The 17,120-nt window shown below is 42.0% G+C and overlaps 1 protein-coding gene across 6 annotated transcripts in view; it reads right to left on the reverse strand.

The window, feature by feature from the left end:
* Positions 1-17,120, reverse strand: part of adgrb1a (adhesion G protein-coupled receptor B1a) — a 138,256-nt gene that overhangs the window by 56,438 nt on the left and 64,698 nt on the right. For 5 of the 6 annotated variants that reach the window (XM_046399505.1, XM_046399503.1, XM_046399501.1 and 2 more), the window contains exons 3-13: positions 11,703-11,861; positions 10,643-10,747; positions 7,954-8,118; positions 7,385-7,549; positions 6,124-6,288; positions 4,809-4,973; positions 4,555-4,656; positions 4,337-4,443; positions 3,120-3,314; positions 2,676-2,744; positions 974-1,082 (exon numbers count right to left, since the gene is read on the reverse strand). In XM_046399505.1, the coding sequence (XP_046255461.1) occupies positions 974-1,082; positions 2,676-2,744; positions 3,120-3,314; positions 4,337-4,443; positions 4,555-4,656; positions 4,809-4,973; positions 6,124-6,288; positions 7,385-7,549; positions 7,954-8,118; positions 10,643-10,747; positions 11,703-11,861 (1,506 nt within the window). The remainder of the gene's footprint in view (positions 1-973; positions 1,083-2,675; positions 2,745-3,119; positions 3,315-4,336; positions 4,444-4,554; positions 4,657-4,808; positions 4,974-6,123; positions 6,289-7,384; positions 7,550-7,953; positions 8,119-10,642; positions 10,748-11,702; positions 11,862-17,120) is intronic. The other variant, XM_046399504.1, reaches the window with a different exon arrangement.

Here is a 17,120-nt window from a genome sequence, read left to right on the forward strand (position 1 = left end):
AACACATTGTGTGCAAATGTGTAATTAAGTTTATCTGTTAATTCATTCATTTAATTCTTTATTGAGGGGGGCAGGGTAAATTATATTTCAAATTATTCTATTCTATTCTAAATTCTTGTTGTAGACCAAAACTGGATTTCTGATAAAGACATAGATATCAAAAAAATCTGAGAATGATATATGCATCATCCTTCATTCAAAACCAAATAAGGACCAATTTAGAGAAATATTTTATTTTTAATACTAACACAAAAATCTACAGTTTTAAAAAAAGCAAAATATGCTGAAAATTGAACAAACAAACAAAACAAAAAAAAAGATGAAAAGAGAAATCACTGATGTGATCCTGATGACATCATCCGGCTTGTCTCAGAGTACAAAATCGGACCCAGCCCATGTGTAAATAGAGCAGGTCGTGGAGAATTCAGTCACAATTACTGTGAGCAAATGGGTGTGTTGATGGCGTTGCATGGTGCATCCTCACACAGGTAGTGTAGGATTCATAGTAGAGAGTAAAAGACAAGTTATCTCAGTCTCTTCTGTTTCAATTTTGATCATTTCATGTTTTACCTGTCACTCAGAAGTCCACTAAATGTATGGTAGGGCAAAACTAGAGAACCACTTTCAATTATAGGCTAGGCTGTATTATTAATCTTTCATTAATATCTGATGTTCAAAACAGCCTGCCACCAGTGATGACTTATATAGGTAGTGATACTGATATACGAGCCCTGTGTATGGATACTTAGATGACAGGCCATCCTGTACAGCTCCAGCTGCCTGTTCAAACTTTGATTGAAGGCACAGGGAATGTCGGTTTCACCCACAGGTAACCCTCTCCTGTCTTCCCTTTTATGTACTACCATTGTAGTTATGACAATCAATCTTCAGGGAGAGAAAAGCTGTGATAAGAGTATTTGTTTTGATAAGCAGAGATAGCAATAGAGATCTCCTGGATGGAGATAAGACTCACCTAGGTTATCGGTGACTTCATACATGTCTTGAAAGTCTTTCATCCTCAGGCCAATGACGTCCACAAAGTCCTCCACCAGTCGGAACAGCTCTTTGATGTTTGGGCCAAGCTGAAAGAGCAGGGACGCATGAAAGTAGAATGAAAGAAAAAAAGGATTATAGATTTGGAGTGAATATTGTGAACTGCTGTTGAAACACTTGACAAACAAAAGGCCTTTTATAGAGAAGCTGTGCTTCTGCTGAACACTGTCATACCATCCCCTGTTGGTTCAGTGCCACCATTTCACATATCCCACACAACATTAACATTTACATTTTGCCTTCCTGTTCATTTTGATGATGACAGACTTTGAAATGCACTTTTTTTTTGTATGGGGACAAACTGCACCAGGACAGGATTATTCAAGGACATTTCATCTCAGGACCTCAGCTGCATTTACAGCAAAGCTGACCAGTAAAACTCTGGTCCCAGTCCGTTGTGATCACTTTACAGTCTTACACTCTCAGTTTCTTTGATAAAAGAGCTGTGTAAAACTTGTGACGTGGTGCTGTACATCATCTACTTTTTTTCTATTCTCTGTACATTGTGTACATTTTATCAGACTTTTATTTAGTGAAATAGGTCCCGTAAGCACAATATAAACTGAGAAGAATGATAAAATAAAGGCCTTTGAAAGAGATTTTAGATCAGGGCCCATCTACAAATTGGGGTCTTATTTTTTGGGGACTAAATAACCTCTTTAGTGCTGCATACATAATTAACAAACAAATGAGAAATTAATCAGTGTACCACTAACAACTGTAATTGCCACATGGTTGACCTAAAGTCCCCTCTGGTCCCTGAGAGCAGACTGACCTGTGAGGTAATCCTGTGTGGTAATCCATTTTTGGCCTTGATAAATGTCTTAAGACTGAAAGTTTGGCCTTTTGATGAAACGCCTTTCTTTTTCCAACGTAACATTAGAGGCAGATTTGACACACATTGTGATAAATTCTTTGAAGTCACTGAAAGCCACTATTGATTTTACCATGAAAAAACAAAGCGAACCCTCCGGCTGTTTAGAGGCTCGGATATACACGTTCAAAAATATAAAATGTTGCAGCCAAACTGAAAAATGGCCCTCTGTGATGTGTTTATACCAGATGACATTGATCATTGTCATAACTCTTTGTGAAAACCTTGAGGTCTGGAATGCCACAGTTGAACATACAGTACAACAGAAGTTCTTATAATGAAAGAACAACCATTTAGATATCTTGTGCATAAAGTCTGTTATTTGCATTTTAAAGACACTGTCCTCATTTAGAGGGGTCTGGGTTGGTTTATTTGGTGTTATTCTGATACCTGAATGGTGACACATCTGAGAAGAGGACTGACGGATGGCTATATGGAAGCAAAGATAGCGATGCATGAAAGGATGAGCGCAACAGATGGATGAGTGGGTGCTTGCGTTGACTTGGTTACTCAATAGCTATTTCTGTCCTTCAGCAGCTCTCTTCTGTCCTCTCCTGCTCCCACTGTCAGTCTGAAAAGATACAGGTGGGCTGTTTGTCCACCTGTCTCTTTGTCACAGTGTCTAACTCATCAGTCCCATAGCTTCGGTTCTGTTATTATTATTGCTGTGCAGTAAGTTCTTGAAAGATGTAATTACAGGTGAGGTGACCATGTGAATCCTGATTTAGAAAGAAAGAGTGATACGAACCAGTTGCGCTTCCTCCCATCTCTCCCTGTTCTCTTCCATCAACAGATTGCTGACTGACTGCACAAAGTTCTGCGAAACAAAGAGAAAATGTTTCACATAACGTTTCGCGTTCCTTCAGTATATTTTGACTCGGTGCTGTGGTCCCCAAATACTCCCTAACAGTGTTTACCATTCAGAGAGATTTTAACCAAAGACGCTGTCAAATGTGCAAAATATAAACAAAACAACGTCCCACTCGTAAAAACACTGCTCTATAGAGACACAGCTCTCAAAACTTCATAGCAGTACCAGTTTGGTTTTTTGTTTGTTTTTTTTTTTTCTGGGCCCTTACAATTTTACTTGACCAGATCCTGCTGTAAAATATCACCACAGCGTTTTGGAATATTATGTTATGCCAGAAAACACACAGCAGTATACTGCAGGTAAACCCATGCATCAACTCACCCTCATGTCTGCACTGCTAGGACTGTAGTATGCCCTCCTGAAGATCTCCGTCATATTCTTCAGCACGTCCACGATGGCCAGCAGATCACCACTGTAGCTGGTCCCATCGCTGGATGTTACCCTCAGCTTAGTCATCACCTCGGAAACTCCATCTCCCACAAGGCCACGTTGTGCTTTGGACAAGTGTTCCCGCGTCTAGCAGACAAAGTGGCTTCTCTTAGATTCCAAGCATTGTGTCTATTAATGGTTAAAACAGTTTCATGCAAAATCTGTTTTTTTTTTTGCTTTTTTTTTTAATAATCTGTGTTTCATTTAGTTTGCTTTACATTGCAGAGCTTTGTTAAGACATTGGCAATATAACAGCACCAGCAGGCTTTGACCCAATATCTTGTACAAAAATATTACAATCTAATGAGATTTCACACCTTTGTGCGCCGACAGGAACACTTCAAAAGCCACGCTAAATGTTTTTTATAGTTATTTTGCTATAAAAGAACAGTTAACTCAAAAATGAAAATTTGGTGATTCACCCCTATGCCTGTGGAGAATCAGGTTTCTCTGTCCCCAAAACACTTCTGTAGCTTCAAAGCTAGACAGCATTGCAATATTCTATTTTTGTTTTAAACTGAACCCCCAAACCCCACCCCAAAAAATGTAACTTGTCGCCTTTCAGTATTTGGAAATATTGATTTGAAGAGATGCTATTTACAAGCTTTTTTAAAGCAAAAAAAACTTCACTAAAGCCACAAGGCTAAACGTGTGCATTATGTCTAAAGTGGATGCATGAGCGGAAAACACATGTTCATGTTCAGTAAGTTAAAATCAATAAGAATTTGTGATGTCTACCTCAGAGCTTACTATCTGACTGGAAGCTTGCGTCACACACAACAGACAGAGAGTTCAAGTTGTGATTTTTGGGAATTAGTTTGGGATTTTAGGGCTATCTTTGCCTCACTTGAATTAGACCAAATGAGCTGTATGGGTTCTGATAGATTCTTTACTTTAGATTCTTTATGTACTTATATTTTTTGAACTTTTTAAAACAAGTCCCCAGTATCTTCACCTGAAAAATGTTGCCATGCTGTTTTACTGTGAAGCTCCATAAATGTTCATTGGACAAAGAAACTACTCACCTATCTGTCCATCAGCATGGGGATGAGCAGATAATGACTGAATGGACTACCACCACTATAAAAGTAAGACTTCTAGCTGCTCACCAAAGTTTGAATGCTACGATAATCATTGGAAATGCATTTCATATAGGTTGGATTTTCCCAGTAAGCAATGCCCTCTTCATCCAGGGTGCAGCGGCGCAGGATAAGTCCTGTGTACACACACATAAAACAATACTTCTATATCAAAAAGTGTGTTTCTAACCCAAATTCTTAAAACACAAGTTAGTGGAGTTCTATGGGTGGTAAGATCTTGAGCTTACCCATGGCATTGGGAGGACAGCGTACTGCTGCTGTGTCCCCAGCTGGAGTCATCTTCCATACAACGTTTGAGAAGTTGTCCTCACCACATATTTCATGAGGTTCTGCTCGCAAAAGGAGAGAAAATTAATTGGACTGATTGTAAAATGTAAAGAAAGAAAAACAAAACAACACAAAAAAACATTTCTAAGTAGGTCAGGTTTATATTCCTGATGAAATACTGCTGACAAGGTAATCTATGTTCCCATCCACTGACCTGGGCACCTCTTTTCATTACAGCGTCGGACCTCCTCTCGTTCTCCAGGACAAGGCTGCCCTCCAAAAAAGGGCCCATAACAAATCCTGTTTCTCTGTTGGCTGCCCCCTCCACAGGTTTTAGAACAGCCTGACCACAAAGACCACGGCTGCCATTTGCCATCCACTGACAGAACGCGATACAACATGAGAGTGTTAGGCAGGACTCGATCAGACCCAATGACACACACACACATTACACTACTGCGGATCATTTTTCAAAACACACTGTGCTGTTTCTGATTTTTTAAAAGTGTTACTGGTTTGTATTAATTTCCCTGGAGCATTAACATTTACTGGCAGAAACTTGAAACTTGCTCAGTGCAATTCATTGATAATTTCTAGTGTTCTGAAATTAATAGAAACTGTTGGCAGTCTGCAAGGCAGGCAAACACATTCATTAATTTAAATCACTATGAAACACCAGCAAGTAAAACACCAGTGAGGTAAAATTTATGTGATTTGCGAGATTGGTAAAAAAAACAGCTGCACAACAGAACCATGTGTCTGAATTAGACTCAGTCTGAGCAAAGAATACATGTACAGACAGTTTTTGCTCTCTGTCTCTGTCTCTGTCTGTCACATAGGAACTGAACCAAAAATTCAATTCAGTTCAATTCAGTCTATTTATATAGTGCCAAATCACAACAGAGGTTGTCTCACGATACTTTCCAATTAGAGCAGGTCTACACCAAACTCTTCCATTTAATTTTTGGTACAGAGAGACCCAAAAAAACCCAACATTCCACCATGAACAAGCACTTGGCAACAGTGGCGAGGAAAAACTCCTTTTAGAAGGCAGAAACCTCAGAGCAGACCCCAGGTCAACGTGGGCGACCACCTGCCTTGTCCTGTTGGGTTGAGTGGTGATTTTTCATGTGAATACTTTTTGCCTGAATTCAAACAGTTATGTAGTTAGTAGTTGTGATATCATAGTGGGGCTAGTGAAAATTGTCAAATAATCTATTTGGTCACCCATCAAGCCAAAACTATGCCAATTGTGTGTTCAAATGATTATGAAGGGTAAACTATACAGCACTGATCTGAAAGCCTCATCATCCAACAGAAACACAGAGGACCTGCTGCAACAGTATATCCAGAAAGTTAAAAGAAAAATCCATTCTCAGGAAGGTTTAAGCTAATTTATGATTAAAAACGTGGTTTAAATAGGTTAGCTCTTGGCTGTCTATAGTGAGTCTGTTGCAAAAGTTCTGGAAATACATTCCTTTCTTCCTCTGAGAATATTTTGTCTGACTGTAGTACTGTCTCTTTCACACCTGGGCACTCCCCAAGGAAGCAGTCGACAGTCTCCAGCCACTCTCCTCTGCACTCGGAGCCTCCGTACGAGGGACCGTTACACTCCCTGGTTCTCTGCATGGTCCCATTAGAGCAGGAGGCAGAGCAGGAGCTCCAACTTGACCACTCATTCCACACTCCATCCACTGAGGATGGCCGAGGTCACCAACAAGCAGACAGATGAGACAATAAAAGAAAAATACATGTTAATTATTTGGTGTATTATGGGTTATTCAAATACTAAATAAATAAACAAAACAGTTGCAAACAAACATAAATAAACTTCCAACAAGGTGCCTGCTGCTGAATATTAAACTTGGACAAATCAACTCTCCTCATATGTGAGAAATACATGTGCTGATGTACATGAAACACTCCATTATTTTGTTGATTTAATATCATCATGATTTAAATAGAATTTTTATACTAAAAATCAACTGGCTTATTAAAAAAGTGACAGAAATGTATACAGCTGGTGAGGCGAAAAGGATTTCATTATACAGGTAGGGGAACAAGAATCATCATGAATCCCAAAGGCATCTCTGGTGTTCACAGGATGGCTCACATAAGAAAAAGACCGAAAGAGTTGTGAAATACTCGATACAGAAACAGTTCACACTAGATAAGGTGTTTGCAGAAATGGACGTGTTTAAACATGTTTGTCAGCACATCTCACCCTGCAAGTATAGTCCCCACAGTCAGTACATTTTAGGTTGCATTGAACAGTCAGACCCTACGGAGATGTTGAATCCTGTCTACTTCCCCCCTTGTCTACATTTGGGTATTTGTTGAGTGATGTGGGTGTGATTTTGGTTGTATGATTGTTGGTTTTGGTAAATTGCAAGAGTTGTTACAAGCAGCATCCAATACAAAGATGAACAGGGATGGGGGTCTGAGGTGCTATTAAAAAAACCCAACAAGCACAGTCTTTGAAGTATACTGGCTCATTTCAGCAGTGTTTTCACTCTCCTCATGTATCATGTTTGCTTTACGCTTCGTCTTCTCTTCCTGTCTCCTTCAAACCTTTGGGATTGCCCTGATTGGTTTCACCTCTTGCTGATTAGCATAGTACTTGTGTTTTCCTTCAGTATCCCCCCCCCCGGTTTCCCTGAACCTTGCTGGTTTGTTCTGACTTAAATTTGTGTATTTCTCCTTAGTTTTTATTTGCCCCAGTGCTAGCCTGCCAGTTCAGTTCACTGTAACTTACGTCATTCTTTTATTGGTTATTAGAGTGTTCCGTACCTGGACAGACAGCTATGTTGCAGAATTTGGTCTGTTTCTCTGGGCCCTCACATGGATCTCCCCCAAACTGAGGGGGGGTACAGGTTCGTGTTCGGGACCTGTAACCACGGCCACAGGTCGATGAACACAAACTCCACGGTGACCACTCGTCCCAAGCGCCGTGCACTGCAATGAGAGCAGCTAGGGTATGATTTATAGACAGAGACTACCTTAATGCACCAAAACAAAGGGACCTGAGATGTACATATTCCTCTATTGTTAAGCTTTACTGGAATCATCTATACTGGTCCACTGTCTAATATTACTTTCCATGTTGAAGAGGCTCCCTGCCTGTCTGCATCTATTAGAACCTAGGAACACCATTAAATCTTTGTTATTAGATCGGGAATCATTCTACACTGCAGACAAAGCCCTTTCTGCTATGTGAGGGTAGAAATCATCCCAGGGGTCATAGATTTGCTAAGTCCTTGAGGAGCGTAGTCAGGTGGGTCTTGTGCAGTGAGGCAGGGTCCAGGAGAGGGCTGGGCGAGCGCAGGAAGGTGGCATTAGGGGGAGGATGGGGGGCTTACCTGGACAAACAGCAGAGTTGTTGCAAGGTCTCTGCTCTCGCAGTGGCCCACTACACTGGGTGCTGTAGGAGGAGGACACACAGAAACGAGTGCGACTCTGCCAGCCCTCCCCACACGTGGCAGAACATACACTCCACGCTGACCACTCCTCACCTGAAGCTGAGTCTACTGGGGAGGTAGGGTGGGTAGGATAGGAGGATAGAGGGAGAAAAAGGAGGAAAAGGAAAGGAAAGGGCCATAACTAATTACCATGCAGGATGCAGCCTCTGTGGCCAAAAGAGGAGGGGTTGTGGTGTGATAAAGGGTAGATCAGCTGTGCCTCATTTAAAGGGGCCGCCTCCTTCAAAGATCTAATATCTCCAGTCTGGTGAATAAGGCTGTCCCATCTCAAAAGTTCTTCCAAATGTGGCTGATATTTAAGACCTTCTTTGCCAGACGTAATCGGTGGGCCTCCATGAACCTCAGTATTTCAAATTATTGCTCGCTGGTCACTTGAAAAGACTGTGAAAGAAAGCTGAAAGAAGGCCTAAATCTTTGTGGACAATCTTGTTTGTAAATGCAGGTTCGGTCCATCCATGTCTAAATTTACATTCTTCAAAGGAGGCAACCCCTGAAATGGACCCTAGCTTATGTTCTGCTTGTACTTCTTCATCTGGGGGTTCTGATGTCATATCCTTTGCATTGACTTCCAGGGGAAGTCAATGCCACTGGCTTAGGATATGTCAGTCATCTTTTCAATAGCCAGAACTGGTGATTTGAAGGGTCAGTTGACCAATCAGGGAGAATTGGGCAGTCACAGCTAGGGAAGCATGGAGAAGAGAACTTAACAAGATATGAGAAATTGATTAACAATTTAAAGTGATACTTCACACAGAATCTTTTTCTGTCAAACTTTCACCCCTCTGTAGCTTTAAAGGTTTGTCCTTTTTATCACTGAAGACCATTGTCATCTAAAAATATCAAATTTTCTAAAGTCATTCCTGCAACATGCCTTTTGTCAACGAGAAAAGCTAACCATAAAGAAGTAGTTCAACATTTCAGGGACTACATGTGCTTGCTTTCTTTCCAAGAATTAGATGACATGATTGACAACACTCTCGTCTGTGCATTAAATTAAAAGGCTTTGCATAAAAGCAAAACAGCTGCCTTAAAAAATGGAACAACTGCTGTGCAGTGTATAATAAACAGTAGACACAACAATGTCATCCATTGGTATGAGGGCTAATGTTTTGAGGTACTGAGTTAGTCACTGTTGCCATCCTTTTTTTTATCTTTTTTTTTTTGAACAGTTTGCAGCTGAAAAGCATACACATAGCTGCACCTCTGTCCTACTGAATATGATTATCAATTGCAAGTATACCCGATTTTACCCAAGAAGGGATCATCATTTACAAAATGAACATCTGTATCTGTAACATCTATGCTGTATTGAAGAAGACTTTAAACTAGCAACAGAGATCACAAGGTTAGGAATATACTGAGCTAATAAAGCCAGTGAGAAGAAGATTTATTTTCTCAGAAGCTTACATACAATCTGACCTCTTTTACAACCTTTAGAGTTGACCCCTGCATAGATAGTACACTATCTATGATTGTAAATGTTTATTGGCAACAGCATGCAGTGACTTTCTGGAGTTTTGTTATCACTGAAGTTGCCATTGATATTTTTGTACAATAGACAACTGTATATGGCAACAGAGAGCTGGAGAAGCCTCCAGCATATTGGTTTTACTTTGTAATTTTTTCATTTTAATTTCATTTAATTTTATTTACTTTATCAATCCCAAGCTGGGAAATCACTTCACTGCATTTAAACCATCACTAATTGAAACACACACATGCAACATGCAACATGCAGTGAAACACACAGGAGCAGTGGGCTGCAACTGTCAAGAGTCTGGGGAGCAAAAATTGGGGGTTAAGTGCCTTGCTCAAGGGCACATCCGCCGGCTAATGGAGAGGGGGAGGCATTTTTCCCATTAATCACTTCACCACACCCAAATTTTTCCTACCCATCCGGTGGGGCAATCGAACCGGCGACCTTCTGATCACAAGCCGCTTTTCCAACCTCTAGGCCACGGCTGCCCCCAATTGTTATGTTGTTATGTTATGTTATTGTTATGTATATGGTTTAAACATATTAATTATACAACATTAACATCAGAGCTAATAGATATACTTTTGTACCTTGGACAGAGTCACGACAGAGCCAGAGATTCTCACTGCTTCTTGTCATTATGCTAACCTAGGCTGAACGCATACTGGTTCTGGGTCCACACTTACACACAGACAGGAGACTGGTATCTAACTTTTGAAAAGAAAAATTAGCAAAGGTTACAATATGTTGAACTATTTCTTTCAGTCTATAGAGAATGGAGTGCTTGGTGCTGCTGGTTTTAGGTGGAGTATCACTTTAGCAGAGAGGGAGGACTCCATTTGATATAGACAGGGCACAGTGTCCTGTTGTGACCTCACATAAAATACAGTTTTACTATGTTCAGTCAGGGTTCATGTTGGAATTAGTCCGTTCCAGACGAGGCACTACTTTGGGAGATTTTGATAGATGTGTACACTGTAAATAAGTACAACTCTCTACTTTGTGGTTACATGTATTGTAGAAGTTTGTAGTAGTCACCCAAGCTGCCACAGTGACTGATGCATGGGATCCCTCTGCGTCTCGTTGTCTTACCTGTCTGAGGGCTCTGCTGTCCGTTGCGGGGCTTGTCTACGTCATCACGCTTGCGGCTGTCCACTGAGCGAAGCGATTGGCTGCGAGAGAGATGGCGACCTTTGCCTAAAGGGGGTGAGGCAAGGCCGGAGGGGAGGAGGGGCGGGAGTTAGCAACCAGAGGTCCGTCATGAATGGATTATATTTGGGACACAACCGTGACGTGATTGGTCACCCAGAACAGCATCAGCCAAACTTGGGACTTTTGTTGTGCCGTCAGTATTGATGTGTTGTAAGTGTGTGCAGTGCTCATTTTATAGTTTTCAGCTCTTGTGTAATGGTGTTGATCTGAGTCCTCAAATGCCTCTGATGGCATGACTAACTTAAAAAAAACAAAAAACGCAGCAACACAACTACAGTAATGGCAAGCTGCTGTTTGAACTATATGTCAGAGACAAGTATGCTGTTAAGTCGGTGCACACTGCGAAAGCTTTATTTAACTTCATTTTAGTGTTTTATATTATCCAACCATCATTATTCTTGCACTGGTTTCATTTTTTAATCACTTTACAATTATACTACCTTTATAAGCACATACTCCTTCATGGTGACAGCTCACTGGAGTAGTTCTGGTGGCTACACTATTCCTTCACTGCTGAGTTTTCATTTTAATTATATTCTTGTGTGTATGTATCTGCATGGAAAGCACGAATACTTCTTGGTAAATACAGAACAGCGGTCAAATGTTGATCTTCTCTTTCCTTACAGCCATTTGTAACTCTAATGATTTTGACATACTGTTTCCATGCATGGTCTTAAAAACAGCTGGACATGTCACTGTTATTTTTCATCGATCAAAGTCCCCTTTCCAACATGCACTCCTTAAGTCAAAACACTGACTTATAAAGGATGGACAGCAGATGAACAAGATGTAATAAAGGAAATAATAAATGATGTAAACACACACTTTGCAGACGCCACACGCTAATATTTAGCCATACAGCATAAAAAGGGAACTCAGTGACAGATGTGAATGTATTTAAAAAATGAAGACAAGCACACACAGAGGATAAGAAGCTCACCAGTGCAGGACTGCGAGTTGCAGGGTCGGCCCTCCTCCACCACACCCTCACATAGGTATGACTCCTCCGGAGGTGACTGACAGGTCCGAGTTCGGGTTTGAATCCCACCTCCACACTCGCTGCTGCATTGTGCCCACTGACCCCATACACTCCAACCACCTAGAGAAACAAATACAAACAGAAGTGGTCATATATAAAGCCCTACATTACTGACAACCCTTGATAAGAAAATGCCATGTTATGGACTACACATTTTTACAGAGTGTCACAGCAGATCAGGACCCAGATCAAATAAAATGTCATCAAGTCAGTTAAAAGCCTTTGGCTATACTTCAGCAACTAAAAACAGTGGCATTATTTTTCAAATGTAGTACCATGTGTTTTTTGAAATCATCCAGTGTAAATTTGGTAGGCTTTTTCATTCCACAAAAAAGAATGTAAAGCTTCATTGTTGGAGAACTGCCAAGACTGTAGCCTGTGTGAAGAAACATTTCACATCAACTAAGCCATTTTTCTTTATTCTTCTTTACTGCACATACTTGTTCTGTACAGTTCAATCTTATGGTTGTAACTGAACAAAACAGTGCCAACAGATGTGTCATATCTCCACATGATCACCACCTGGTGGTGAGTTGGATCAGGTGGCAGGGGAGGAAGTCAGATAGACCTGGCAGACCTAAACAAACAGTGAGGGTCAGCTGGGAACATCAGGATGAGGACCCAGTCAGAATGGTCTTCAACTCTCACCTAAGGCAGAGCTTTGACTACATCTTAGGGGCGGTGGGGGATGTGAGGATGCGAGGATGTGAGGTGGGCCATGTTCCACACTGCCATTGCAGAGGTGGCTGTTGGTTAGAAGGTCAGAAGGTCCTCGAACCCGCTGGTGGTCACAGGGGGGTGAAAGGTGCCTTCCATCTGAAGAAGGAGTCCCACAGAGCATGGCTGGCTTGTGGGACTCCTGAGGCAGCTGACAGCTACTGAGAGGCCAGACGATGCGTGACTTGGGCAGTCACAGAAGCTAAAACCTGGGTGTGGGAGGAGTTCGGTGAGACCATGGAGAAAAACTTTTGGTCAGCCTCGAAGAAATTCTGGCAAACCGTCCAGCGACTCAGGAAGGGGAAGCAGTGCTTTGTTCACACTGTTTACAGTGATAGTGGAGAGCTGCTGACCTTTACTGAGGATATAGTCAGGCGGTAGAAGGAATACTTGGAGAATCTTCTTAATTCCACCAACACACATTCCTTGAAGGAAACAGAGCCATGGGGCTCAGGGGGAGGCTCCAGAGTACCTCAAGGCTCTGGATGTTGTGGGGCTGTCATGGCTGACACGTCTCTGCAACATTGTGTGGTCATCAGGGACAATGCCCTTAGAGTGGCTAACTGGGGTGGTGGTCCCCCTAGAGGGATCACACTCAACCTCCCTGGGAAAATCTACACCAGGGTGCTGGAAAGGAGAGTCCGTCCGTTAGTTCAAACTTAAACCTTCCCGAGGAGATGTTCTTTTAAATCACTTCTCAAAACATACTTTTACAGCAGACTGGCTTTTACGTGATGTTGTCTTTTTACTGTCCCCTTTATATCTCATATATATATATATATATATATGTGTGTGTGTGTGTGTGTGTGTATTTTTTCATTTTTTTTTATCTTAAACCTTCACCTTTTGTCATTAATTTGTTCATTGCATTCTATTTAGTGTACAATTTGTCAGTTTTGTCTTTAATGATTGTTAAGCTCTTTGGAAACCTGGTTTGTGAAAGGTGCTATTTAAATAAAGTTATTATTATTATTATTATTATTATAGACTTTCCCAGGGAGGCTGAAGATGTGATCCCTCTATTGTTGGAACACACCCTCTGGGGCACTGTCCCCGATGACGACACAGTGTTGCAGAGGTGTGTCACCCCCTCCGATCTGTTTCCTCCAAGGAATATGTGTGAGTTTAAGGAAACCCTCGAAGTCTTCCTCCTGCCGACTATATCCTCGGTCAGTTCAGTAGTTCTCCACTCCCACTTTGTTCACAGTGTGTACAAAGGGCCGCTTCCCCTTCCTGTTTGCCAAAATTTCTTCGAGGCCAACCGAAAGTTTTTCTAGATGGTCTCACCTAACTCCTCCCACACCTGGGTTTTTGCTTCTGCAACTACCTGAGCCGCACATTGATTTGCCTCCTGGTAGCTGTAAGCTGCGTAAGGAGTCCCATAAGTCAGCCACGCCTTGTAGGATTCCTTCTTCTGTTCGATGGCACCGTTCGATCCCGATGTCCACCAGGATTTCGACCGAGGATTTCTGCTGCTACTAGCACCGGAGACCTTCTGACCGCAGCTGCGAACAGTTGCATCTGCAAATGCAGCGCGGAACATGACCCATTTGGAATCTACATCCCCTACCACCCTCGGGATGCAGTTGAAGCTCTGCCTGGGAGCTCTGGCAGTTGAAGACCATTCTGACTGGGTCCTCAGCCTGGCGTTCCCAGGAGACCCTCACTGTTCGTTTAGGTCTGCCAGGCCTATCCTCCCCAGCCACCTGATCCAACTCACCACCAGGTAGTGATCAGTTGACAACTCTGGTCCCCATCTCAAGTGTCCAGAACATACAGCTGCAGATCCACTGATACGACTAAAAAATTGATCTGTGACCTAAGGGGTTCTGGTGCCAAGTGCACTTGTGGACACCCTTATGTTCGAACATGGTGTTAGTTATAGACAAACTGTGACTAGCTCAGAAGTCTAATAACTGAACCTCGCTGAGGTTCAGATCAGGCAGGCCGTTCCTCCCAGTCACACCTCTTCAGGTCACACTATCCTATGTGAGCCTTGAAGTCTCCCAGTAGAACAGTGGAATACCCAGTAGGGGCATCTTCCAGGACCCGTCCCAGGGAGTCCAAAAAGGGTGGCTACTCTGAAATGTAATTTGTGGATAATCACAAACAACAGTTATGGCCTGTTTCCCTGACCCGGAGGCAACCCTTTTGTTCACTGGGGTAAATCCCAACATATGGGCAAAGAGTCATGGGGCTATAAGTAAGCCCACTCCTGCCCTCCGCCCACAGCAACTCAAGAAAAGTCCAACCCCTCTCAAGGAGACTGGTTCCAGAGCCCAAGCTGTGTGTATAGGTGAGCCTAGCTATATCTAGTCGGAATCTCTCAACCTCTCTCATAGGCTCAGGCTCCTTCCCCACCAGTGAGGACACATTCCCAACAGCCAACTTCACCAACTGGGGATCGGACCGCCTTTGTCTACCGCCCAATCCACACTGCACTGGACCCTTTTGCAGGTGGTTGGCCCACTGGAGGACAGACCCATGTCCCTGCTTCAGGCAGCACCAGGTGCTCACCAATGGCTCCCTTCCCCAGGCCTGGCTCCAGGGTGGGACCCCGGTATCCCTCCAGGCAAGGTACACTTGTTCCTGTTTTTGCCTTTCATAGAGGTCTCTGTTGGAGACTATTTCAAAAATAAATGGACGCTTTTAAGACTTTTATTAAGTTTTTCTTTTTTTCACTTAAAAAATGCAATAGCGCCTATGAGTTATTATGGCCCATTTCTTGTGAATAGCTTTCTCATTTTTCATTACCGTCATTTCAAACCAAATTCATTTCTATCTTCTCTCATAATATACACAGTCAGATCTTAAAAAGAGTCATTCAGTATGAATCAATGAAATTCTGACTTCTGTTTTTTCACTAAGCTCTTCTTCTGTTCTGTTTTCACTTTTGACTTCCACTCAGACTATTAACAGTTCCACAGTGTTTAATTAAACTCAGGTTTCTTCTTTTCTTTCTTCTTTGAGAAAGTGGGGTTCAAATATGAATCATGCTTTATTATTTGATTAATTCTGGTACATGTTTAAAATATATATTTTCTATATTTTGTTGACAGATAGACCTGTAGATATATGTATGAAGACTATAGCTGGCAATAGAAAGCTATTTAATTCAGGAAATGATGCAGACTTGACAACTGTTTTTTGTAACATTAAACAACACATATACCATAATTGAACACTAGGTGAAATTTGATTGCCTGTTCCTGACAAAAAAATAGCTAGCACCAATACCTGGGTGTCCTCTCTAAACTTTACTTAAGTAATCATCAGTCACACAGGGAGAAATCTACAGCAGAGTAGGTAAGATATAAATTTCTCTACAACACAGTGAGTGCAGATAAGAGGTATAGCTGCCGTCTATCTTGTCCCAGAACTGGTAAACTATGGTACAATATGGAATCATATGACAGTACTAATCAAAGCAGATGTACAGTACAGATGAGAGTAAAAGAGGTAATGTGAGGACAACACAAGTACCCTGCAACACAATGCCTGCACTGAATAACACAGACTGATGATATCTAACAGTGAAAGGGGATCGGAGGGGAGATTTTTCCTTTAAAACAGAGGTGTGATGAATGCCATTGTCATTGTGAAATTCCCAGTTTGACCATACTGATTTAATGCACTCCATTAAGATGTGTGCTGATATGAGGAGGAGCTACAGAGTGGCTCTCTCTCTGTGTCCTGCACACTCATGAATTTTTAATGGAACAGACAGATGCCTTTCAGCCCCCACAGGCAACGACAAATATGTATTAATCTGCATGAATAGAACATGAAGTTGGCCAACATCCAGACACACACGTTTTTAATTACTTGCAAGACAATTTCCTTTGGGGTGAGGTCCGGGATGAGGGAGGGCACTGTGGGGGGCACTTGATTCACACACACATTCACAACTCCTCTATAGCTGAGAATAATCTCACCACGTCAGTGTGATGAGTCAAACTTTAAGGGTCGAAAGAGGCTGTGAAGAAAGTCCAAATCTGTAAACGATTTCCTTTCACTTCATAAATGAAATTAGCAGGCACCAGTGATCACAGTCAATATCTGTTTGTTGCAGCTGGTCGAGTGTGGCCCAAGAGTTTACTTATGGCGGTGAAATTGGATTTGCTCATGTCTCTGTGACCACACTCAATCACTGCATAACCAGTCTGGTGCAAGCACCAACTGTCAACAAAATGACACCATCAAACAGCAACTCACTGAAGCAGTAATAGGGTAATTCCAACTATCGGTGCAAACATGAAGCTGCTATCAGTTACTGACAGGTATCAATAGCCCAACATATTGATATCCCTACTCCTTTTGAACACGATGACCTGACACGTAACTGACACGTTTAGTGGATCTAAGCAAGATGAACATGTGGTTTTGTCCAACTGTACTGAGGTCGGGTAGAGGTTGTAAAGGACTGCTGCTGTAAATGTAGAGGTTCGATATGGTAATAATTGGCCTATCTATAGAATTCCCATTTAGGCTGTTGACCTTGACTCCACTGAATTCAGAGGAGTCAGTGACATGGTTTGACTAAAAAAACCTGTTTGAAAGACCTGTTTGTTATTGCACTTTATCAGTATTGCCCATTATTTG

The sequence above is a fragment of the Scatophagus argus genome, chromosome 9, assembly GCF_020382885.2.
Source record: "Scatophagus argus isolate fScaArg1 chromosome 9, fScaArg1.pri, whole genome shotgun sequence".
NCBI classification, from domain to species: Eukaryota; Metazoa; Chordata; class Actinopteri; family Scatophagidae; genus Scatophagus; species Scatophagus argus.